The sequence below is a fragment of the Tarenaya hassleriana genome, unplaced genomic scaffold (assembly GCF_000463585.1).
Source record: "Tarenaya hassleriana unplaced genomic scaffold, ASM46358v1 Cleome9, whole genome shotgun sequence".
Taxonomy (NCBI): Eukaryota; Viridiplantae; Streptophyta; class Magnoliopsida; order Brassicales; family Cleomaceae; genus Tarenaya; species Tarenaya hassleriana.
This window is the reverse complement of record NW_010971389.1, coordinates 751161-774712: the sequence shown is the minus strand read 5'-3', so window position 1 is coordinate 774712 and position 23552 is coordinate 751161. Positions and strand designations below refer to the sequence as shown.

The following is a 23552-nucleotide window of genomic DNA, read 5'->3' as shown; positions in this document are numbered from 1 at the left end:
TTCCTTTTTTCTTTTTAAACCCAAAAAGACTCATTTTTCAGACTTTTGAATTAATTTCATACCATAAATAAAATGAAAGAAAAAAAGGGTATTTTTTCTTTTTTTTTTTTGTGTGATGAAAGGGTTATTGGATGAAGAGGGTTTTCATCGTTTGGGCTTCATGTGCATGAAAGAATATTCGAGCTTAGTGGCGTTGGATTTTTGCATGCCCCATGAATCTCCTCAATGAAAATCAATCATAAGTTTATGATTTTGTGGTGATCTGAATATAAAAAAAATGCAAATAAGATTTGATCCAAATTTTAAAAAAAAATGAACAAGGGATAATATCAAAATGGTTTGTATCAAGGAGGTGCCATAAGCATGCACCCAACCACCAATTTACCAACTTGGCATCTGGTCAGACCACCAAATGTCACCAAAAATAAAATGAATAAATACATACATACATACGTACATACATATACTAACATTCTTTTTTTTTTCCTATTCTGTTTGAATAATTCGATACTGTGAAATCAATCATACAGTTTACTTAGAAATTTATGTTAATTTTGGATTATGACTCAAAATGAATAAAAAAAAGGGGCCATCATTTTCTATTTCATCTTACTCTGTATGTGATGGCAATTTATAAAAAAATCAAAATTTTAAAATAAATAAATAATTTTATTAAACGTATGAGCATGGATGGGGTATTTATTGAAATGGTCCTTATTATTATTGTACTGTTTTTTTTTTCCTTTCACGAATGTGTTATATTGTTGACTGTTAGGCACAAGGCCTTTATTGCATGGAATGGAAGCCGAATCACCAATTTCCTCCTCAAACAATATTCCAAAATCTATTGTTATTTTCCAATCTTATTATTATTATTATTTATTAGATTTCCCATTTTCTCCTTATAAATATTACGACATCAATAAATAACGTATCAATATAATCCGTTTCTTTTTGCCGACAACAAATGAAAAGCCGACAATAGTTGCTATCTCCTCTTGTAATAATACTAATAAGCCTTCATATTATGTTCCTAATATTACGAAAAATAATTAAGATTTAATACAATAGAAACAGTAAAGTTTTGGCAATAAATTGAAAAATACTTAAATACAACATAAAATGGTATTAGTATATTATTATTATTTAATTATTTATGATTTCTCCTAACCTCCTTCCCTCGCGGTTACTCTTTTCCTTTCATAGCTGAGTCTTCTTCAACCTCTCTTTTTTTCTCGCATTTTCTTTTCCTTGTTCGATTTTTCCGGGAAAACAGCGGAAAGTCCCTCCATTCTCCGTATCTCACACTCCATCGCAGTTCTCGGACCTCGCGTTTGCGTGGATCTACTAGAATCAGAAGGAGAAATTCCAATTCTATTTCACATTCCATCACCCAAAACCTAAGGCGATATCCAGGCAGATCTCTGCGGATTTCTTCATCTGTTTGTAAAGCTTTTCCTTTAGAGATTTCTGGGTTTTTTCCTGGATTTCTGATGGGTTGGAGATACAAAGCCGGTCTGTTCTTGATCGGCACTGTTGTTGTCATATGGGTCACCTCTGCAGAAGTCACCCAGGTATTGCTCTTTCTTCGTCGGAATCGCCATTGTTTCCATCTTCTGGATTTGGATTCGATGGGCGTTTCTGGGTTCTGTTCTAAGGATTCGGGGTTTGACTTGTTTACAGTTTGATCTTTATCAGGATCCAATTCCAATACTTCCTGTATCATAATCTTGTTCTTGATGAAGTTCGAAGGCTTGGAGAAGATAAGCTTGTCAGATTCCCATCCTTGAATGATTAAAACTTAAAAGTGATTGCCTTGAACAAATGAGAGCTTTTCGAAATTTGCAGATGCTTGTGTTTGATTTGGTAATTAGATTATCTAGCAAGTATATATTGTAGATTGGCCAACGAGGTTTATAGTCTTCCTCGAGCTCGTTAAAATTTGGTGGTTCCTTGCCCTTTTTTGGTTGGTATTGCGCATTTCATAGATATCGAGCGGAATTCTTTGCTCTTTTGTGATAATGGATAGTATTGCAAGCTTTTCGGATAGCTAGTAATGTATCGCATCCCTTTGATCAGGATATCTTTACAGCGTATAAGCAGCCGTTTGCTGTCACATATCTCGGTGCTTCTCTCATGGTGGTTTATCTTCCCATAGCATTTCTCAAAGACTGGATTTGTAGATTATTAGAGCGACGAAGCTCTTCTAAAAGCAACAGAGTTCCCAAAGACGCCATTGATGTTCCGGATGAGCTTAGTTCTCCTTTGAGACACAGAATCGTCGAAATGGAACTTTCAGGGTCTCTAACTAAGAAAGATAGCGATGTGGACCTTTCATCTCAAGAGGATGCGAGACCGTTGATAGGTAAGAGTAAAGAAGAAGCACTGACACCGAGAAACGAAAAACAGTTCACCACAAAGCAGATTGCCATATATGGGTTTTACCTTGCACCCATTTGGTTTATAACAGAGGTATTGTTTCTTTTGATTTGCTCTTGATATTTCCTCTCTTGTTTCCGATTTTTAGCTTGCTCTATTGCCGTTTAGTAAGCTAAACGCTTTTCGATTTCTGTGTTTGAGATCATCATACTTGGTAGTTAGTTGCGGCTTCTTACAAGCCCTTTTTACCATTTCCCGGTCCCAAGTTTTGTTGAAGATCTTGGACTCTGACATGATTCATGAGTCTCTCACCTGAAGAACTCGAACTAAATAGTTTTTTTTTTCTTTCAAGTCTTGATTATGCTTGAGCCCGTCGTTTAAAGTCAGATTTGGAAGCTTAACGATGATATTGTCGGCATTTTGTTCTTTCAGTACCTTTCGAATGCTGCTCTTGCACATACAAGTGTTGCAAGTACGACTGTCTTGTCCTCGACCTCGGGGCTTTTCACTCTTTTCATTGGTGCGATGTTGGGCCAAGATTCTTTGAACCTATCGAAAGTTGTTGCTGTGTTTGTAAGCATGGCCGGTGTGGCCATGACAACCATGGGCAAGACTTGGACTGCTGACGACTCTCAGTTAAATTCATCGCTGTAAGTTTCCGATGGTCTCCGAGTCTATTCTGTGTTTAGCTTGTCCAGTTTTGTTCAGAAAGACTGTTTATATATATTATATATATGGACTGAAACCCCGATTACATGTTTGTTCCCTTTTCATCGACCATATTCTTTTAACATACAGTTGTATTTGTGTTTAGCAACGGGCAGCGGTCCCTTTTGGGAGATCTGTTTGGGCTTCTCTCAGCTGTCTCCTATGGGCTATTCACAGGTAATATTAGAAATCATCCCCCAGTGTTTTCATTGTTTTGGAGATGATCAAATAACGTGTTGACGTTTTAACGTTACTCGTTCAAAAAAAATAATGATCTCGTGGCTTGACCGATGGAAAATAACTGTGTGATTTACACCGACAGTGCTTCTTAAGAAGTTTGCCGGTGAGGAAGGAGAAGGGGCTGATGTGCAGAAGTTGTTCGGATATATTGGATTGTTCACACTTGTTGCTCTCTGGTGGCTCGGTAAGAGAATATCTTTTTCGCACTACTCAGTTCTACGAGTGAGTAAACGTAATTGTTCAACTGTTATGGATGGGGAGAAAACAATCTTAGTTTTTGTTGTTGTTGTTGTTGTATTTTGTTTCAGTGTGGCCATTGACAGCTCTTGGGATCGAACCCAAGTTCACAATACCGCACTCGGCCAAAGTTGATGAAGTCGTTTTGGCAAACGGGTTTGTCGGAAGCGTCTTATCCGACTATTTCTGGTATGTCGGAGAGGATAGTTGGCTTTGGTAACTTAGCTTAATATCTGGTTTCGATACTTGAAAACACGACACACACAAATCGCAAAACACTCTCGAGTTTTTCGAGATCAGAGATTCTTTCATTCACTCTGTTTGGTTCCATCAAAACCCGTACTGTGGATGGGCAGGGCGCTGTGTGTTGTTTGGACAACGCCGTTGGTAGCGACCTTGGGGATGTCTCTGACCATTCCTCTTGCGATGACAGCCGACATGGTGATCCATGGGCGCCATTACTCCGCAATCTATGTTCTTGGATCGATTCAGGTAACGCTTTTGATGACGACGACGATGAATGTATGTGTGTGTGTATATGCTCAGATGTATGTGAGTGGTTCTTTCAGGTGTTTGCCGGATTCGTGATAGCCAACCTCAACGACTGGTTCTCCAAGAAGCTCCATTTATAGCAAGTCGCATCTCTTCTCTCTTTCTTTTTTCTCTCTTCAAATTGGTTGATCTGAAAACATAAATGAGTAGACACTCCCTTTTTTTTTCTTTGGTTTTGTAATGGAACTTTGGTTTAAATGTACAAAATCTGTTTTGATTTGTCTTCTGCTGCTCCCTTGTCTTTCTTAGTGCTGTGAACTCGGTAATAATATATTTTAATTGGATTTTTTGAATTTTATTATAATCTTCGAAATTTCGATATATATATATATATATATATATAGATATGTATCATGATCTCAAATTTTAGAACTTGTCAAATTCGGACTTTTGATTTTCAAAATTCAAACCGGGACCGGGTCGTTTAATCTCGATTTTTTTATCGGTTTTCTATATTCAAACCGATTCGTTTAAATCCGGTTTATTTATGACCCGATTTGATTAAACTCGTTTGTTTTATGATCCGGTTCGTTAAACCCGATTTATCTATGAATCAAGACTGAATCTAATAGACCGATTCTCCTTACATGGCACCTACTTACTGATTTGTCTCGACATGTCACACGTGATCTAGAACTAGTCAATACATTATTTTGGTCGATTAGTGATAATAATGATTATAGAATTGGTAATTACTTTGTTTAAAAATATAAATTCGGGAATAAATAGGTACTCTTACACATTCGGTGTTCGGTGTATAATATTACACCAAATTATAAGTTAAAAAAATTTCATCATTTTTTCTCTAACAAAAATCAAAATCGGTACCTATTTAATACACCGAATCGACCAAAAACAACAAATAAATCATAAAAAATATCAACCTAAAGTTTAAACAATCGTTTACACAGAAACGCCGCAATGACTCTAAAGACGATGGAGAAACGATCAAATGACGGAAGAAATAAATCCGTTAATACAAAAGAACGGCGGAACGACGATGACGTGGCGTTTATAAATCCGTTAATATTATGACGTTTGAAATTTACAGAATCTTTTTGTGGCAAATATTACTGAGGAAGAAAAAGAGTAAGCTGCTATCTGAACAGGAAGGTTTGTTCTCCGTTTTTTCCCGTGGTCGGAAATTATTTTTATTGCAACGACGATTTAATCGTCAGTTTGGGTTTTCGTCGATCTGCTTTACGACGACCATGGCGCCGATTATCAGATCTACTCCTCTTCTCACTTTGTTCGTCTCTAAGCTTTGCTTCTTCTTCTTCATCTTCTGTGCTTCCTCTCTTCCAACCTCATTGGGGTAAAATCTTGTTCTCAATTTCTCCCGTGTTCCTTTTTTTTTTAATGTAGAGTTCAATTTCAGTGAATCTGGCGTTGTTTTTCCTCGTTCTCTGCTGGATAATCTACTTTTCCTGTTTCCCGATCTTGTTAGCACTAGCCCTAGGTTCGTTTTCGTGTTTCACTGGCTCGTCGCCGAAATAGGGTTTCCTCTGTCTGTAATTTAGACGGTGTGTTATGTGAGTTTGATTTTACTTGCCTAAGGAGCATGATTTTTGAAAACTGAGATATTTTTGGCAAATCCAAGCGCTTTTTGTTCATCCTTATCTTTCTTTTAAATCAAATTGATCTGATCTTTTGCAGGTCTGAGGACACTTACACGATCACTGGTAGAGTGAAGATCTCGCAAAGTATGTCGCTTCATTATTCCTTCCTCCTTTGCTGGGTACTTGATGTATACCATGAAACTTGATTTTTTATCAGAGAGTTAAGAATCATGGTTAGAACTTAAGATTCTGGTTTGCGGGTTATCGGGCAAGATTCATCTTCCTTTCGGCAATACGTTCATATGTTCGGAATGGAGATTTTCGGACATTGTACAATTCCATAGAGCTGATGGAGATGTTAATATTTTGGCAGGCATTGAGATTGGTGTCGCAGCCCAATTCTCGAATGTCAAGGTCATACTCAACGGTGGACAGAACGTCACTTTTCTCAGGCCTGATGGATATTTTTCATTGTATCCTACACTTGTTTCTCTCTTCAAGCCGTAAAAACTTCTTCTAGATCCGATTCGATGAAATCTTGCTTGCATTGTCTGATGATTAGCTTCTTTTGCACATATCTTTTACGCATATGCCGGAACGAAATGGACCCTTTATGAATATGTCAAACTATGTTGTCAAAACAAGAAAAGAGCTCTGTTCTTCTTGACTTTTATGTTCTTGAAGTCACAATGTACCAGCTGGGACTCATTTGATCGAAGTATCTGCACTTGGCTACTTCTTTTCTCCGGTTAGATCATTGCCTTCCTAGATTCTGTGTTTCTTGGTACTCAAATCTTTTAAGAATTTGGTTTGATAACGGTGAAATTCTAGGTACGAGTTGATGTTAGTGCTCGGCATCGTGGTAAGGTACAAGCAACACTAACCGAAACCAGGAGGAGCCTCACCGAGCTGGTTTTGGAACCGTTGAGGGAAGAGCAATATTACGAGGTGATAATGCTGTCCTATTTGTTTGTTTCATAGATGATGTTCTTTATATCTTCTTTTTCTACGGTATTCGTATAATGTATCATGTATGTAACCTTGCAGATGAGAGAGCCTTTCTCCGTAATGTCGGTCGTGAAAAGTCCGATGGGTCTTATGGTCGGATTTATGGTCGTGGTTGTGTTCCTGATGCCCAAACTGATGGAAAACATAGGTACTTTTTTCTCGGAACCCTCGACTTGTAAACAAGTATTCCTGCCACCGGAATCTAAACTAGTTGTGTTGTGAATAAAAAGCAGTACATTTACATGAAATGGTGATCTGGGTTCTGTTCAGGATCTTGGAATTGTGTGTGTGCACATATATATATACACACACACACCTAAGCAGCTCTTACACAGTCTCATATATATGAAGTGTGAAACTATTCGGAATTTTGTGCTTGTTGCTGATGAAAAATCCAAAATTTCTGTCAACAGATCCGGAGGAAATGAAGAGGGCGCAAGAGGAAATGAGGAGCCAGGGAGTGCCTACGCTCTCCAGCTTGCTGCCTGGGGCAGCTGCCCGCTAAGAGGGTTTTTTTTTCCCTTCAGTTAGTTGAATTTGCATGTAGAATATGATTTATTATTATTGGTCAGGAAAGATGGCTTGGACTTTGGGTTTTCTTCAAACATTTCATCCTATGAACCTGTTCCATTAATAAGCAGATCTATATGCATCATCGGTTCTTTTTTGTCTTGGTTGGTGGCTGAGAAATTCCGGGTCAGGGACTCGGTCTCGTTAGACCGGTACCCGTGAGCTGGTTGATTCGGGTATCCGCTCATATTTGAACTCTTGAAAATTTCGTAAATTTGGTAACTTGTGTTGATTTTATTAAAAGCATATGGATAATTTTATTAAAAGATAATATTATTGTTGTGAATATACTAATGTAGTACGTTATAAACATCATTTTAATATTTATGAATAATATGTTTGGAAATATTCTAATTCGAACCCCTGGACCGGGTTTGGATTTTGTTGCGTTCGTCTTCAACTTCATGGATATCTCTACAACACTGGTTTTCAAAAAAAAAAAAAATAGTTGACATTTTTTACATATTTCTCCTTCCATTTCAATAGAAATATTGTTTTAATTTTTTTACAGTTTTTTAAAAAGTCATATATACCCTTATTAAATCATATCCACATTAATGATCTATTCAAGTTTGATATCTTTATTTAAATATAAATTTTAATTTTTTTTATTAAAAATCACAGAAAAATCTAAAATTATAATTATTTATAAACAAAAATTAATCCCCAAAACTATATTTATATTGAAACGGAGGGAATATTAGTTTACTTTAAACAAAAATAAGTGGCTAGATTTTGTAATCATCTGATTTATAGGTTATTTTTAATCTCAAATTATTGATCATATGTTTCTGAAGCTTCTATTTAATTTGTGCATTTAAGAGGATTTGTTTGAATCCTGCACACACAAAAGCCTCTGTTTGGGATCATTGTTAACGTTATTAACCCTAATTAATTATCTTTGGATTAATCATGGTTTTATCGTAATTATCGGGAAAAGCACCCACGTCCACACGTGTGGAATAGAAGACACGTACGAGTTAGCGCCATCCTTGTCGTCCGGAACGTTGACCTCTCCCATCTTCCCAAAAATAAATCCATTTTCATTTTTTCTATATTTTCCATTTCCCTCCCTCTCTCTCTCTCTCTGGATTTGAGAGATCATGATCGGGAGAGAGATTTTTCTCTCCGATTCTTCGATAGAGTCCGAAAAGAATCTCTGAAAATCTCGATTCCTTTATTTGATTCCTCCGTTTTTTCTTTCTTGGTTTTTTTTCGATTGCCCGTGAAACAGCGTGATCGTGAATGGGGAAACCGATAGGGAAGAAGAAGAACCCGGACACGCCGACCGCTGTCGCCGGCAGGACGGGAAAAACCTACGACCGTTCTGCGTCGAAAGCGTTCGATGAGGACATGGAGATCTTCATCAACAGGGCACAAGAGCTGAAAGAAGAAGGGAACAAGCTGTTTCAGAAACGCGACAACGAAGGCGCGATGTTGAGGTATGACAAAGCCGTAAAGCTTTTGCCCAAGGATCATGGCGATATAGCTTATCTGAGAACGAGCATGGCTTCTTGTTATATGCAAATGGGATTGGGTGAGTACCCGAACGCGATTAACGAATGCAATTTGGCTTTGGAGGCTTCCCCTAGGTATAGTAAGGCTCTATTGAAGCGAGCTCGCTGTTACGAGGCTTTGAATAAGCTTGATTTCGCATTTAGGGATTCACGTGTTGTCTTGAATATGGAGCCTGAGAATGTTTCTGCCAACGAAATCTTCGAGCGGGTGAAGAAGGTGTTGGTGGAGAAGGGTATTGATGTTGATGAAATGGAGAAGAATTTGGTCAATGTGCGGCCCGTTGGGGCGGCTCGGTTGAGGAAGATTGTGAAGGAGAAGTTGAGGAAGAAGAGGAAGAAGAATGCAGAGAAGGAAGAGGAGCAGAAGAGTAGTAATGATAATGCAAATCTTGACAGAGGAGTGGAAGCAGAGAGGAGGGGTAAGAGTGGGGTTGATGGAGAAAAGGTCGAGGAGAGTAAGACTGATGGAAAGATGGGCGACAATGGATTGGACAAGAAGCCAATTATCGAGGGCGATAAAGGACATAAGAAGAGGAATCGTAATCGTTCGGGAGAGGAGAAGAAGCTGGAGGATAAGGTTGTTGTTCAGGAGAAAAAAGTGAGTCTTGTCATGGACAAAGAGGTCATTGCCTCAGACATTGTTGATGGAAGAGCAGGGTCAAAGGAGGAGACAACAGTAACGAGAACCGTCAAACTTGTACATGGGGACGACATAAGGTGGGCACAGTTGCCGCTGGATTCGAGTGTGAAATTGGTAAGGGATGTAATCAACGACCGGTTTCCTGGTCTGAGGGGTTTCCTTATTAAATATAGGGATCCAGAGGGCGATTTGGTTACAATTACCACAACAGATGAACTGAGGCTGGCTGTATCTTCGAGAGACAAACTCGGTTCCTTCAGATTGTATATTTCTGAAGTTAGCCCTGAACAAGAACCAAGATACGATGGCATGAATAATGCAGAACCGACCGAGAGGGTTGCCAAGAAATCGAGTAGTGTCGCCGATAATGGAAGTGTCGGGGAAATTGTGGAGTCTGACAAAGCGTCTACTTGCATAGAGAACTGGATTTTCCAGTTTGCTCAATTGTTCAAGAACCATGTGGGTTTTGATTCTGATTCTTACCTGAACCTTCATGACCTTGGGATGAAGCTGTATACAGAAGCAATGGAAGACTCTGTCACCGGTGATGATGCACAAGAGCTCTTTGAAATTGCCGCTGACAAGTTCCATGAAATGGCTGCGCTAGCCATGCTTAACTGGGGGAATGTTCACATGTCCAAGGCAAGGAAGCAGGTCTCCTTCCCTGAGGACAGTTCAAAAGAAGCGATACTGGAAAGAGTAGAGGCCGGATTTGAGTGGGCACAGAATGAGTACAACAAAGCTGCAGAAAGATACGAAGAAGCAGTAAAAATTAAACCCGATTTTTACGAAGCTCTACTAGCACTTGGGCAACAGCAGTTTGAGCAGGCAAAGCTTTGCTGGTACCATGCACTCCGCGGCAAGATTGATCTGGAAAGCGAGGTTTCCCAGGATGTTCTGAGGCTATATAACAAGGCTGAAGAGAGCATGGAGAAAGGTATGCAGATCTGGGAAGAGGCGGAAGAACGACGTCTAAATGGAATTTCCGATTTTGATAAACATAAAGGTCTGTTGCAGAACTTGGGGTTGGTTGGACTTTTTTCTGAAGCATCAGATGAAGAAACTGCAGAGAAAACTTCGAATATGAGTTCCCAGATTAACCTCTTATGGGGTTCGTTGCTGTATGAGCGGTCCATTGTGGAGTATAAACTCGGGCTACCGACTTGGGAAGAATGTTTAGAGGTTGCAGTTGAGAAATTTGAACTGGCCGGAGCTTCTGCAACTGATATAGCTGTGATGATAAAGAACCATTGTTCAAATGAGGGTGCACTTGAAGGTAAAAATTCTCTCTTATGAATACCAAACGCCAACAGAACTTCCTTCCTGATATATCGATCTTTCTACTTGCAGGTATGGGATTCAAGATCGATGAGATCGTACAGGCATGGAATGAGATGTATGATGCAAAGAGATGGCAGATCGGTGTCCCGTCTTTCCGGCTAGAACCCTTGTTCCGGAGACGTGCCCCAAAACTTCATGATATCTTAGAGAATGTGTACTCAGGGCTTCAGTGATTGAAGAGTTCTCTTATACACAACAGAAAAACACACAAAGATTTCAGCTTGCATCAATTCTTGTTCACCACTAGGTAACAAAATAACCCATCCATGCTTCGCATAAACTGCGAATACAACAGTCAGTATCATCATTATGGATATGCTTTAGTCAGTTGCTGGTTGAACACTTATAGTCTGTCCAACGTATTCGGCTTTATATGCCTTGAACCATGTTAAAGTTTCATCCTTTACAAAGGAAATTATCCATGTTCGACTCGAGCAGAGGAATAGCTGGCTTTATAAGGTTTCTCTGCGAATTCTCTTACCATTTTCGAGGTTGATAAAGCTAAATTCTCGAACTCTTCAACTATATATTGCAGGGTATCGTTTTTGTTTTGGGATCGGTATACATTTCTCTCCTCCTCGGGTTTGGTTTGCAAAGGAAAAGAGAGCATCTCGGTCTTCTCCCTCAGCCTGCGACTGCTGCTCGTTGCTGATTCTTTTTGTTCATATTGATTCAATATATATATGCATCCATTCTTTCGTGTTGAGTATTCTTTTTGATTGGTTAATAGTGTTTGGAGAAATCTTGTATGCAAATTGTGATTGTTTCATTTGTGTCAGGCAAGAGGTGAAACCTTTGTTGTTCATCGTCTTGTCTATTCATTTTGGTCTCTTCAGATTGTACACTGCATATTGTTTTTGTTTTCTGAAAGTGATCTGTGTGTTGTTTGTCGTGCCATTGAGTTGTCTCTCTCTATATTGAAACGGAAAGTTGGAAAAACTTTGCTACTTTTATTAATTTGGTTAAAATATCCGATACCGATTCTAAGTGAATAATATATAATCACTAACTAGTACTTATAAATAAAAAATTAAAATCGAATGGTTATATTTTTTAAATGATCGAATCATTAAATAACAGAGTCAAAATCCAAAACGTAAGTCACAGAGTCAAAATCCAAAACGTAAGTCGAAATGTCACTTTTAAATTTTATTCCAGATGTATGAAAAATGGAAACTACATGACGTTTGTCTCCAGAAGTTGTGAAGGAAAGGGTAAAATCCCTAAAAAACCTCCAATTTGCAAAAATATATACAAATAAACCTTCAACTTGAAAAACTATCATTCAATCCCCGAACTTGTAATTTGTCACTGAATAAAACCTCGAATTTGCAAATTATTGTTCTAATAAACCTTTGACCGGTTTGACCACAATTTCAAACGATCGGAAATCCACGTATTGACGGATTGCTGATATCGTTTTTTAAATTAAATTGATAACGTGTATAAGGTGACATCAGCAATCCGTTAATATGTAGATGTCCGATCGCCTGAAATTGTGGTCAAATCGGTCAAAGGTTTATTAGAACAATAATTTGCAAGTTCGAGGTTTTATTCACTGACAAGTTACAAGTTCGGGGATTGAATGATAGTTTTTCAAGTTGAAGGTTTATTTGTATATATTTTTGCAAGGTGGAGGTTTTTTTAGGGATTTTACCCTGAAGGAAAACAGCAGGCATTTCTATTTCCAAGCATCATTGCAAGTGAATTGGGGTGTAGATTGTTTGGTTTTAGGGTTCTTCTTATGCTCTGTTAGAATTTTTTTTTTTTTTTTTTTTTTTTTTTATTTTTTTTTTTTTTTTTTTTTTTTTTTTGCAGCTTTGATCAAGTGGAAATGGTAGGTGTAACTCTGGGTTGGGGATGAGAATGTTACATTACTATCTTTGTCTTTTGTGCTTCTAGATGCATTTGCCATCTTTGATGAGTCACATTCTCGGTTTTTTTTTTTTTGGGTGTACTGACTAATATCTTTTATAATGTAACCCTTCAATCTCCATGGCATGGAATTTCTAACTGTTGAAGCCTTCGGACAGAAACTGAAGCATTCCCCTTGAGACGGGTTGTGCCATGTCCCTCTCTCGTCGGCCCAAAACCCGAACGAACTCATCCACGCTCAAGCTCCCGTCTCTGTTCGAATCGAACACGTAGAACGCAATCTCTACCACATTCTCTGACAACGATACATCGCATACATGTGGCATATCCCACGTTGAAAGTTTCGCAAAATGCTTCAAGTCCGAGAACGAGTTTTTAGATGCCTTACATGAGCCGCTGCTCGTTTGAAGTCCTCCATTGTCAATAGACCATTTGCTTCCCCGCACGTGAAAAGGGCCATGGAAAACTGTCCCAGTTTTATCCGTAACTTAGCGAACTGTTTGAATTCGTCCAGAGAAATGCGGATGTCATGAAGATGAGGGTGGTCGCCGAGTTCGTCAACTCGATCAAGCAGTTTGCCCAAATGGTTCAAATCAGCGGCAGCAACCATTGACAGTGCGAAATCTTTGCCCGATATGGTTCCTCTTCCTTTGTAGTCATAATGGGCAAACTCTAGCCTGAGCATCTACAGATTAAGCCGAGACTTTTCTTTCAGCAAACTCAGAAACCTAGTTCCTTAACCTACCTTAACATTGACGCCAGAGAATCAAAGGGTTAAGAATTTACTTACTTCATCGGTTAGGTCTCTCATGAACTGGACGAACTTGTCGTGTTTGAGTTTTTCGTTCCCGTCTTTTCCGAAGAAGTATTCTACCAAGCCACCATCCTCGACAGAACCAGATGTCTTAAATCCTGTACGAAGACCATCTCTGTGGAAAACTCCTTGTCTATGCTGAGATCTCATCAAACTCATTACTTTCTTGAATTCGTCCTTGTCAATCTCCCTACCCACACACACACGTTACTACTCTTCAGGAAACAAAACATCCGAAAGAAACTCGATTGATCTATCTGCAAAACTTTGCGCGAGCACTCACCCGTTATGGTTGAGATCAAACATTTTGAAAGCCACGGAAAAACTCGATTCAGGTATGCTGAGTAACGTCACGAAAAATATGTACCTGTTGTCAAGGAAACCGAGACTTTCAATCTCCGGAGGGGCAGAGAGATTATTACAAATGAATCAGGTTTTGAGGGACTCACTCTTTAAAGGAGATAAGCCCATCATTGTCGACATCAAACAGCATGAAAAACTCGGAAGGAGAACATCTTAACTCACCAGGACTCCTCTCCCCGTTCAAATGTCCTTCCCTTATCAGATGGGATTCCGACGGTGGAAACACCTGAACAATCGCCCTCATCAAATCTGCAGGTTTCATCATCCGTTCCCCTTCCGCTGTTCTAACTGATGCAAAGTACTCGAAAACCTAACAACACCGATCCTAAGAAACCAAATAAATCATCGGAAGAATGCTCGCTTTTCAAAACTTCCATCTTCGCATTCCAATGGAAAGGAGATTACTACATGAAAACCAATCAAAGGAACCAAAGAGAACGATGATATCCAAAACTCGGAGTTCCAGAATCCATTCTACACTCGGAAAATAATTCGTAAGAATTGTAAGTTCAGGAATCACATAACTGTGTACCTTTTCAGGCGGACTCTGCAATCTCAAGCGCTTCTCGTAGTTGAAAAAGACTTTCCTCCTGAAAGCGTCTGCCCAATTCCAACAAAAAATTGTCGCAGAAGAATTTCGTTTAGACCCTTCACCAAAAAAGGGCAAAAACATCAATCAATGAAGCGAAAACTAAGGATGAAGGACCTCCGACAATAAATCGAGAGCTGTAATCAGGCACCGCCAATTTCTGAAAGAATGATCCCGATCCCAGATCATCCACCGTATCCTCACCGGCTTCAGACGCCGCCGAGAAGGCAGAGAAGGGCAGAAACGTCTTTCCACGGAACAAACCAGAGCTCGAATCGTAACCACAGGACCAATACACAAACCCTAAGCCGGAACAGGCAGCGATTCCAGCGATCCACTTAGCAAGAGGGCCGACGGAACCACCACGCTTCGACCGGCCGACGCCGGGAAGAAAACTTGACGGCGAAGAAGATTCCGGGAACGAAGACGACGACCGAGAAGAGAATCCGTGGATCTGTAGCCGTTTGATGAGCCGCAAAACTCGACCAACGGACGGCGGAGATCTTCTCGAGCAGGATAACAACGCGGGCATGATCAGTGATTTTCGAAGTGTTCTGTTTGTTTGTTGGGAGATGCAACGAACAAAACAGCTTTTAAAAATTTGGGGAACCGACGACCGAAAAGCGCGTCGTTTTTGAATTTTTGCATCTCGAAAACGGCACGGTTTTTGAAGCCAAGTTAAGAGATTTTACAGCCAACAACACAAAAAAAAAAACTCAGTAAACTATCATGTCTCTTACACCATCTCTGTTCCTCTGATCAGAAGAAACATAACCATCAACAAGTTCTCCTTCCTTAGGTCGTGTCCGATGCCGCCGTTCTCTGACATAGATCACCCAGAAGACAAGAGAAAGCATCATGGCCGTTGATGCTGTCATCAGACCCAAGTAGATCCAACGGCTGTAACGCCTCAGGGCAGGACAGTGTTCCCCTGTTATGTCCGTGAATGTCTGCCTCGCGTATGAGCAATCTTGAAGCTGAGTTAGGAATGGTGCGTCATTGACCAGTCCTTTGCTTATGTTCACTTCCGACGCCATCTGACCATACAGTACCGGTGTTAGCCTCCCCGTTGTGGTGCATATCCCATTCGGGTTCACTTGGCAAACGTAGTTGCTCCATGCCTGTGAGAGAGTGTGTACGCAAGAAAGAAAACAAGGGTTTGACCATTTGCTTACGAAAGGTTATGTTTTGAGCATCAAAGATTGGATTTTGATCGGATTAACATAGAAATAAGTGGATTTATCATTGACCCTGATAGACTTAATGCAGAAACATAACGTTGAATCGAAAATTATGGATTTTAGCGAGTGGGACTTACTTGTGTAGCATTGTTCAAGTCTACTTCACCAGGAGAACAAACTCGGTCTGTCAGATCATGGTGAAATGGGTTGCAGAGCAATGGAAGCAACGGTCCTGATTGGTTGTAGTACATGGGGACAAAGTTTGGAGCGAAATTGATGTTGGAGACATTGGTGATGACTTCATTGACCAGATCGACGAGCTGACAGGTGACCTCTTTACTCCGTGTAAGCGTGTCTTGAGCAGTGGCATTGTCCGAACAAGGCAAGATCTCGTCAAGAGCTGTGTGAGCCAAAGGGCTCTGAACCCATTCGGCCATTGCCACACATGTATCTGAAGTAGCACTGATTTTACGAAAAATAATTATCGGGGTTTAGCTTATAGAGTTTTAACAAAGCGATGAAGGTCAAGGTGGAAGCAGTGAAGAGTCTGAGATGTACTTATGCAGGAGGAGGAATGTGCCACTCAAGATGAACGTTGCCGTCACCAGAATCCATCCCAGAATTACAAGGCTGCAGAAGGAACAAGAAAAAAAACTTTTTTGAGATATCGGCGAGAAGATTTGGTTATGGGGTTTTCCAAATGATTTACACATGAAAGTTTAAAAACTTCTTTGAGATATTTCACAAGCTACTCACGTATAAACGAGTATATGCATCCCCAAAATTGAAGCCACTGCAAGGTGAACAAAATGAAAAAAAAAACGAAGAAAAGATAAAGAATATATCACGAAAATGTATTACACCAGTTGCAGCATTCATATAAAACCAAAAGCAAAGCATTAACTTAGAGGGTTTAGTAACAGGATTTGGCATAGATAATTTTTTTACCAACAACTCTGAACCTTATTTCATCTTCTGAAAAACGATAGTTAAGGGAATTTAGATAATGTGATGGTTAGAAACAGGAATCATCTTGTCAATTTGGCAAAATCATACTTGTTCCTTGTAGATGTTGAGAGATCAGATTTTTGTTTCTATCATATTTCCTTGAAACATGTATACAATCACGGAGTAAAAGTTGGTCTGTAACTTACAGAGGCCAAGAAACGTCAATGCGAGCATGAGAGCTGAAACCACAATTAGTGCCACCCTCCTGCATGAACAAACAGCGGCATACAACCATTATTTCACTTTCAAGAATTATAGCCAAAATCTTTGAAAATGGAAGTTACACAGAGTTGAGGAAATCTCTAATATCATCAGAGTTGTCTGTTGTTTTCTTGGAGATGGTGGTTGCAAAAGAATTCAGCCTTCCTCCAATTTGATCAATGTCAGTCTGGACAGCAGCTGGCAAGAAAACCTGATCAACTCCTGTCTGCTTGGCTGAGGCAAGATAGTCTGAAATACTCCTCAGCTGTGAAACTGTGCTGTCAGCCTCGCCTATAACATAATCCAATGCCTTTGTCGTGCTTTCGTGAAACTTTAATTGACCACTGTATAGCAGTACACATCCAATGCTGCCACCAACAAAAACGCAAGTTCAGATTACTTGGTTGAAAACTTCATTAATTATTCACAAACCAAGTGAAATTCTAATCTCATGACAGGATTGAGGACAATAGCAAGAATGCCGAAAGATCGATCTCTAAGGCAGAATGCCACGGAAAATGAGGAGGTAATCGTACTCTTACGCACATTGCAGTGATGGTGAAGAGTACTAGAAAGGCGAGGGAGAGGGCATAAGCGGTTTTGGAGTATCCATAAGATCGATCTCTAAGACAGAAATGGCATACACAGATAAGCAACAAGCAGAATCCAAACCCAATAAACCAAACGGCGGCAATGGTAAACAGAGGAACAGCCGTGTAGCTCACAGACTGCAATATCAAAAAACACATAGTGTCAACAAGTAAGCAATGCAATCTATGATCATTCTCCAAACTGTCAGAAGGGTATTATTGAATGGAGGATTTGAGGGAGAACTTACAGCCCAGTAATGGTGGTCGCTGATATTCCATCCCCCTGTATACTTTTTGAAGCCATTAAGAGGATCTTTTCTGTACGTTCTTTGAGCAGCCAGAGCCACTGAAGGGTCTTTTACCAAAGGAAGGCTATCGAAAGGCCCGTAAATCGGAGCCTCTGCAACTGATCTTCTTCCACTGCCACTAGCGATACTCCATGAGAAACTCATTGTGGAAATTTCCACCCGGGTTTCCTCGGAAGCTTAAAGCGAAAATTATATGGAAGGTTAGAAGCTTTGGGATACTGAAAACGTAATAAAAGCTGAAACTTTCTATAAACCCTAGAATTGCAGAGGGAAGTGGAGGTTATTAAGCCCGAAAGTTGGGATTTTTGTTACTTTTTTTCAGATTTCAGAGAAACCCATTCTGAGTCACACGATAATCTGTGAAGGGCTCTGCAAAGTTAGAAGCTTTAAGCGTTCTGAGTGCAGCAGCATTTTCCCATAAACATAACAGGAAATGCAGAGAAACAGAGACGCGGAAAGAGTAACAATGGAGATAATTTACTGTAGTAGTGGTTACCCAAGGAATTCTAAACGAATCCTCGGCGGCCCAAGTTCTAGACTTGTTTTTTGTTCGACTTAACATCACAATGCATTTTCTCGAGAAACAAACAGAATGTAGAGGAAAACGAAAGAACCCCCAAGGAAAAACTAAAGTCCATACACACACCTGCAGGCGGTTGGCTATGGAGAATGTGGAGATGAGAAGCTCCATTAGCAAGAGAAATCATGGTGAGGAAGTAACAAAAGAGAAACTTCATCACTTGACTTAATCGCAGAGTGCTTTGACGCAGCATTCTTCTCACGAGAGAGAGAGAGAGAGAGAGAGAGAGAGAGAGAGAGGAGAAATAGGAGAGAAAGCTTTGCTTTTTTGAATTTCTTAGGCACAAAGGGGACTTTTAGTGTTGTAGGGCCATTATGCTTGGAAATCCCCATTAGCAGAGGTGCAAAACAATAATTTTGAAATAAATAAAACAATCAATATATTTTGTGTGTAGTAACCAATCAAATTTAAATATATATGAACTAAGGTGATTTAAATGGTATATGTACGGATAAATTAAAATAGATTAGAAATTTAAATATTTGGTGCCTTTTGGTGTGAGAGGAATGAAGGACATGTTTGCAAGACGCTAGAACTAGAACACTTTAAATTCATAATTTGTTTAATTAAAATATATAATTAATACTATTTTTTTACTAATTTTGTGTCAATTAGTTTAAATAATTAAAATTGAATAAATTGGTAGTAAGAGTACTAATCCAGATGTATCCAGTTATTGGTAGTTAAAATGACGAATACAATAATTGGTTATAGAGATGAAACTAATTACTCATCCAAATCTATCATATTATAAAATCCAGCAATATTCTTACAAGATCTGTCGTATGGTTATGACATTGAGTTTACGGATTTTATTTTACTTTTATTTCCTTTCATTTGGAAAAAAAAAATGAAGGATCGACACTTTGTTGATGCTAATTCATATTAACCACTAATCATAAAATCATTAATCGTAGTTACTGTCGTGAAAATAGGCTTATAATATAAAATACACTATGTGATACTTGAATAATTATTTAAAAAAAAAAAAGATAAACGAAGATGAACAAGTTGTGGACCCACCACATAATTGTCTTTCATGGGCTCAAGAAACGATGATTTATTATTTTATTACTGGTGGTGTTTTAGGACAAAATTATAATGTGAAACATCCCACGCAACTTACGGCGCTCCATTGACTATCAATGTTACGGTCTGCGTGCAGTAATTCCCTGGTTTTCGTGAAAACCGATTCATACCGGTTTTGGCTAACCGAGGTTAACCAGGATGTTGAGACGCAAGTTTGATATATATTGGGCCTTCATAAAACCCATAATAAGCAAGTTATTTGTTGAATATTTTATGGCCCATTAAAAAGTTAGGCCCAACAATACATAAGGGTTGCTATTTTGGTTCATTTGTTTCGAATCCATCCCAAGTATATAATCATATTTGAATGGAATTAGAAAAAAAAAAAAAAGGAAAAATCCATATTCCCCATGAATTTGAAAAAATATACCAAATTCCTCCACAAATTTTTAATTTGACAGAAACTTACATTCAAATTCAAAATTTTCCAAATTCCCACACGAAATCGAAAAAATCGTTGCAATGTCCTACATCTCCGTTAAAATCTCAGCTGGGTAGACTAGACACGTCGGACGAAATGTGCATATGTATATACCACGTGTTTAACCTAAAAAAAAATATACCAAATTCCTCCACAAATTTTTAATTTGACAGAAACTTACATTCAAATTCAAAATTTTCCAAATTCCCACACGAAATCGAAAAAATCGTTGCAATGTCCTACATCTCCGTTAAAATCTCAGCTGAGTAGACTAGACACGTCGGACGAAATGTGCATATGTATATACCACGTGTTTAACCTAAAAAAAAATATACCAAATTCCTCCACAAATTTTTAATTTGACAGAAACTTACATTCAAATTCAAAATTTTCCACATTCCCACACGAAATCGAAAAAATCGTTGCAATGTCCTACATCTCCGTTAAAATCTCAGCTGAGTAGACTAGACACGTCGGACGAAATGTGCATATGTATATACCACGTGTTTAACCTAAAAACAAGAAAATCTGAGCAAAATTAAACCGGTTCGGTTAACAATTAAAGAAAAAATAACCCAAAAATCTCAAACCCTAAATTGACATTGATAAAAATTTATCGACCAGCCCACACCACCACAACCATATCCGAGGAGGAGTAACTCGCTCTCTGCCTCGTCATGCTCGCTCGCAGCGGCGGCGATTGTACCCAGAAGACGGAAGCACATCCGCAGATAACGTAGATGCTCGTGGGCAAGCCGAGTTACAAGTGCAATGTCTGCGGCAAGACATTCCCGTCGTATCAAGCTCTAGGCGGACAAAAGGCAAGCCACCAGAAACAAGCCGAAGATGACCAGTCCACCTCCACGACCACCACCACCTCCGGTGACGTTAGCGGAAGATTCCACGTTTGCCCGATCTGCAACAAGTCATTGCCGACGGGTCAGGCACTCGGCGGCCACAAGCACTGCCACTACGACGGCTGTAACAGCGTTGCTTTGGGGAATCAGAACGTCGTGACTTCGTCGGAGGGCGTAGGGTCGAGTAGCCACGTCAGCCAACAGAGCCAAGGTGAGTTCGACATGAACCTCTCGGTGATGTCGGAGTTCACCGCCGGTGAGTTCTTCATCTACGGTGACGGCGAGGACGTCATCAGCCCGATGCCGGCGAAGAAGCCCCGCCTCTTGGTCTCGCTCCGAAGCCACAGAGAAATCCAAAGGGTTACGTGACTAATGGATTCAGGAACACATTGTTTTTAGGATTTAGATTTCAATTCTTTTTTTTGTCATTGTGGAAAAAATTCTTTGTTGTACATAAAAACAGTTTCTTCGATTAGATTGGTGTATTGGGCATAATTCAAATAAATTCATCATCTTGTTTTTTGGGGTGAGACAGTGAGAATCGTTCTAAATCTAGGGTTACAAATTTTTTTGGGGGTTTTATTTTTTATTTTTTGGTTATTAATTTGATTGGTTAATTATTAACCGAACCGGTTTAAGTTTGCTCAGATTTTCTGGTTTTTAGGTTAAACACGTGACATATACACGTGTGCATTTCGTCCAACGTGTCTAGTCTAGTCAGCTGAGATTTTGATGGAAATGTGTTACGTTTCACGCCATCACGTGACGTGTAGGACATTGCAACGATTTTTTCGATTTCGTGTGGGAATTTGGAAATTTTTGAATTTGGATGTAAGTTTCTGTCAAATTAAAAATTGGTGGAGAAATTTGGTACATTTTTACAAATTCACGGAGGAATATAGGATTTTCCCAAAAAAAAATTGAATTAAAAAATTTGATTTTTTAAAATAAATACTTTTATTGATAAAAATTAAAAACAAACCAAATCAAAATTCGAATAGATATAATGTAATAAAATTTTAAACTTTAAACCCAAAATAATCAAACAAAAACTCGGAATTTGAATCCCAATCATCCACATATCTCTCATGTAATTTAAAAAAAAACAAATAAATTTCCGTATGCATAATTAAGAGCAATAACAACAAGAGGAATAAACAATGAGAGGGAGACCAAAGGCACATGTGGGCCACTTTCTTACAACTACTCCTTAAGAACAGAGAGATGACAAAGCCGACGACTTTTTATGCACTTATTACGAACTCGTCTTCTTCTCCTTCTTCCATAACACCATAGAGATACATAATTCTATACATACACATACACATTCCATGCATACACATATACACACCAAGAAAACAGAAACATGGGTCTGCGAGGGAAATTCTTTTTCCCGTTTCTAATGATATTATCATTGTTCCTAATCATAAGATACAACTCCATATTGGTCTCGACGGACGCCGCTCTCCGGCCAGGAGACAGGACGGAGACGCCACGTGTCGAGCAGAGGAGGAGGAGGAGGTTGTTTCACACGGCGGTGACGGCGACGGACACGGTGTACAGCACGTGGCAGTGTCGGATAATGTACTATTGGTACAAGAGGTTCAGGGATAGACCCGGATCTGAGATGGGCGGGTTTACCCGGATTCTTCATTCGGGTCGACCCGATTCCTTCATGGACGAGCTCCCTACCTTCGTTGCTCATCCTCTCCCTTCCGGCATGGATCAGGTTCTTTAATTATTATTTTTATATTGTTTTATGTGTGTATATGTATATAAATATATATAGTATATTCATCTCAACGTGTATGTAGTTAATGCCGAGTGTATATATATCTATGAACATATAATATGTGTGCGTGTGCGTGTCTATGTGTATATATGTGATGTAGTATGTATATTAAGAAAATGTTGAGGCTCGTCCATAAATCGGATTTCTCTTATTTTGTTTGGATATTTAGTGTAATTAAAATATATATTTAGAAAATTTGGTTAATAGTGGAATATTAACAATATTTCTCTTATATATATATATAATATATTTATATATTTGCATGTATTGAGATACAGGGATATGTAGTTCTGAATAGGCCGTGGGCATTTGTGCAATGGCTCCGACAAGCTCACATTCAAGAAGAGTACGTCTCAAATTTACCCTTTTACCCCTTAAATTTTATAAATCTTACAAAAATAACCACAAACAATTATTTTCGATCAATGAACCCCCTACGGTCAGAAATTGCCAACTCAAGCCTAGATTATCCCAATTTCAATGCACGCTTTACGACTCCTAAACATCAAAATGTTGGTTGTGAACTCATACCCGAGATAACACGATATTCATATTCATACTTCTATGGTATTTTCCTTGATCTTATTAATATTTCGATGTTCAGTTATTGTAGTTTGGTATGGTTTTAAAGCTCACATATTTTCCTTTCCCCGTCTCGTGTTACCGCAGTTACATTCTCATGGCAGAACCGGACCACATCATAGTTAAACCTATACCTAACCTAGCTAGAGGCAATTTCGGAGCTGCATTCCCATTTTTCTACATCGAACCGAAAAAATATGAACCCGTTCTAAGAAAATACTTCACGAAGGGGAACGGTCCGATTTCAAAGATCGATCCCATTGGAAACTCTCCGGTTATCGTTTCCAAGGTACACCCATCAAACTGTATCCAATCTTGTTTCTCTTTCAATGCTTGAAAGAGTAATTAAGGATTAATCTTGAGGGTATGATTAAAAAATCTATCGTATATTACATAAAGAGTGCACTGAAGAAGATTGCTCCGACATGGATGAACGTTTCCTTGGCGATGAAGAATGACCCGGAAACAGATAAGGCGTTTGGTTGGGTCCTCGAAATGTAAGTCTTTCTTTTTTGTTGTTGTTGTCATGAGAATTCTTCCGATATACTATA

At 39.1% G+C, this 23552-nt stretch overlaps 7 protein-coding genes across 7 annotated transcripts in view; 5 read left to right on the top strand and 2 right to left on the bottom strand.

The window, feature by feature from the left end:
• Positions 1-1191: 1191 nt before the first annotated feature.
• LOC104803648 (uncharacterized vacuolar membrane protein YML018C) lies at positions 1192-4340 on the top strand. The gene is made up of 8 exons (XM_010527642.2): positions 1192-1574; positions 2080-2472; positions 2812-3029; positions 3194-3264; positions 3410-3511; positions 3636-3753; positions 3921-4056; positions 4134-4340. The coding sequence occupies exons 1-8, from the start codon at positions 1494-1496 to the stop codon at positions 4194-4196; spliced, it is 1182 nt and encodes a 393-aa protein (XP_010525944.1). The 5' UTR covers positions 1192-1493; the 3' UTR covers positions 4197-4340.
• An 895-nt stretch (positions 4341-5235) lies between these two features.
• On the top strand, positions 5236-7350 carry LOC104803647 (ER membrane protein complex subunit 7 homolog). The gene is made up of 7 exons (XM_010527641.1): positions 5236-5431; positions 5773-5819; positions 6049-6148; positions 6360-6423; positions 6507-6623; positions 6723-6831; positions 7097-7350. The coding sequence occupies exons 1-7, from the start codon at positions 5328-5330 to the stop codon at positions 7186-7188; spliced, it is 633 nt and encodes a 210-aa protein (XP_010525943.1). The 5' UTR covers positions 5236-5327; the 3' UTR covers positions 7189-7350.
• Positions 7351-8312: 962 nt separating this feature from the next.
• LOC104803646 lies at positions 8313-11648 on the top strand. Its single transcript, XM_010527640.1, has 3 exons — positions 8313-10686; positions 10761-10998; positions 11287-11648. The coding sequence occupies exons 1-2, from the start codon at positions 8499-8501 to the stop codon at positions 10922-10924; spliced, it is 2352 nt and encodes a 783-aa protein (XP_010525942.1). The 5' UTR covers positions 8313-8498; the 3' UTR covers positions 10925-10998; positions 11287-11648.
• Positions 11649-12879: 1231 nt separating this feature from the next.
• Positions 12880-14924, bottom strand: LOC104804503 (calcium uptake protein 1, mitochondrial). The gene is made up of 6 exons (XM_010528816.1): positions 14510-14924; positions 14336-14403; positions 13890-14113; positions 13724-13807; positions 13417-13630; positions 12880-13311 (listed from the first exon to the last, which is right to left on the bottom strand). The coding sequence occupies exons 1-6, from the start codon at positions 14922-14924 to the stop codon at positions 12982-12984; spliced, it is 1335 nt and encodes a 444-aa protein (XP_010527118.1). The 3' UTR covers positions 12880-12981.
• Positions 14925-15039: 115 nt separating this feature from the next.
• LOC104803645 lies at positions 15040-18510 on the bottom strand. Its single transcript, XM_010527638.2, has 9 exons — positions 18327-18510; positions 17621-17856; positions 17329-17510; positions 16866-17150; positions 16728-16786; positions 16330-16366; positions 16132-16203; positions 15711-16035; positions 15040-15513 (listed from the first exon to the last, which is right to left on the bottom strand). Exons 1-9 carry the CDS (start codon positions 18451-18453, stop codon positions 15109-15111), a joined length of 1728 nt encoding a protein of 575 aa, XP_010525940.1. The 5' UTR covers positions 18454-18510; the 3' UTR covers positions 15040-15108.
• Positions 18511-20312: 1802 nt separating this feature from the next.
• Positions 20313-21089, top strand: LOC104803644 (zinc finger protein ZAT10-like). Its single transcript, XM_010527637.1, has one exon. It carries the CDS (start codon positions 20511-20513, stop codon positions 20994-20996), a length of 486 nt encoding a protein of 161 aa, XP_010525939.1. The 5' UTR covers positions 20313-20510; the 3' UTR covers positions 20997-21089.
• Positions 21090-21886: 797 nt separating this feature from the next.
• The window catches only part of LOC104803643, a 2694-nt gene continuing 1028 nt past the window's right edge, over positions 21887-23552 (top strand). The window contains exons 1-4 of the mRNA XM_010527636.1: positions 21887-22356; positions 22698-22765; positions 23089-23290; positions 23401-23498. Coding sequence (XP_010525938.1) covers positions 21994-22356; positions 22698-22765; positions 23089-23290; positions 23401-23498 — 731 coding nt within the window. The 5' untranslated portion in view covers positions 21887-21993. The remainder of the gene's footprint in view (positions 22357-22697; positions 22766-23088; positions 23291-23400; positions 23499-23552) is intronic.

What these genes read in the sequence shown, in the direction of transcription:
- LOC104803648 (XM_010527642.2), top strand. Translation starts at nt 1,494, where the DNA reads ATGGGTTGGAGATACAAAGCCGGTCTGTTCTTGATCGGCACTGTTGTT. An exon ending in CCTCTGCAGAAGTCACCCAG is followed by an intron (nt 1,575 to 2,079) that starts GTATTGCTCTTT and finishes CCCTTTGATCAG; the next exon opens with GATATCTTTACAGCGTATAA. An exon ending in TCTCAGTTAAATTCATCGCT is followed by an intron (nt 3,030 to 3,193) that starts GTAAGTTTCCGA and finishes ATTTGTGTTTAG; the next exon opens with CAACGGGCAGCGGTCCCTTT.
- LOC104803647 (XM_010527641.1), top strand. Translation starts at nt 5,328, where the DNA reads ATGGCGCCGATTATCAGATCTACTCCTCTTCTCACTTTGTTCGTCTCT. An exon ending in GGGAAGAGCAATATTACGAG is followed by an intron (nt 6,624 to 6,722) that starts GTGATAATGCTG and finishes GTAACCTTGCAG; the next exon opens with ATGAGAGAGCCTTTCTCCGT. An exon ending in CAAACTGATGGAAAACATAG is followed by an intron (nt 6,832 to 7,096) that starts GTACTTTTTTCT and finishes TTCTGTCAACAG; the next exon opens with ATCCGGAGGAAATGAAGAGG.
- LOC104803646 (XM_010527640.1), top strand. Translation starts at nt 8,499, where the DNA reads ATGGGGAAACCGATAGGGAAGAAGAAGAACCCGGACACGCCGACCGCT. An exon ending in AAATGAGGGTGCACTTGAAG is followed by an intron (nt 10,687 to 10,760) that starts GTAAAAATTCTC and finishes TTCTACTTGCAG; the next exon opens with GTATGGGATTCAAGATCGAT.
- LOC104804503 (XM_010528816.1), bottom strand. Translation starts at nt 14,924, where the DNA reads ATGCCCGCGTTGTTATCCTGCTCGAGAAGATCTCCGCCGTCCGTTGGT. An exon ending in TGCAGAGTCCGCCTGAAAAG is followed by an intron (nt 14,114 to 14,335) that starts GTACACAGTTAT and finishes CGGTGTTGTTAG; the next exon opens with GTTTTCGAGTACTTTGCATC. An exon ending in TGAGAGACCTAACCGATGAA is followed by an intron (nt 13,312 to 13,416) that starts GTAAGTAAATTC and finishes CTTAATCTGTAG; the next exon opens with ATGCTCAGGCTAGAGTTTGC.
- LOC104803645 (XM_010527638.2), bottom strand. Translation starts at nt 18,453, where the DNA reads ATGCTGCGTCAAAGCACTCTGCGATTAAGTCAAGTGATGAAGTTTCTC. An exon ending in GCGACCACCATTACTGGGCT is followed by an intron (nt 17,511 to 17,620) that starts GTAAGTTCTCCC and finishes TTGATATTGCAG; the next exon opens with TCTGTGAGCTACACGGCTGT. An exon ending in CTCTTCACCATCACTGCAAT is followed by an intron (nt 17,151 to 17,328) that starts GTGCGTAAGAGT and finishes TGTTGGTGGCAG; the next exon opens with CATTGGATGTGTACTGCTAT.
- LOC104803644 (XM_010527637.1), top strand. Translation starts at nt 20,511, where the DNA reads ATGCTCGTGGGCAAGCCGAGTTACAAGTGCAATGTCTGCGGCAAGACA.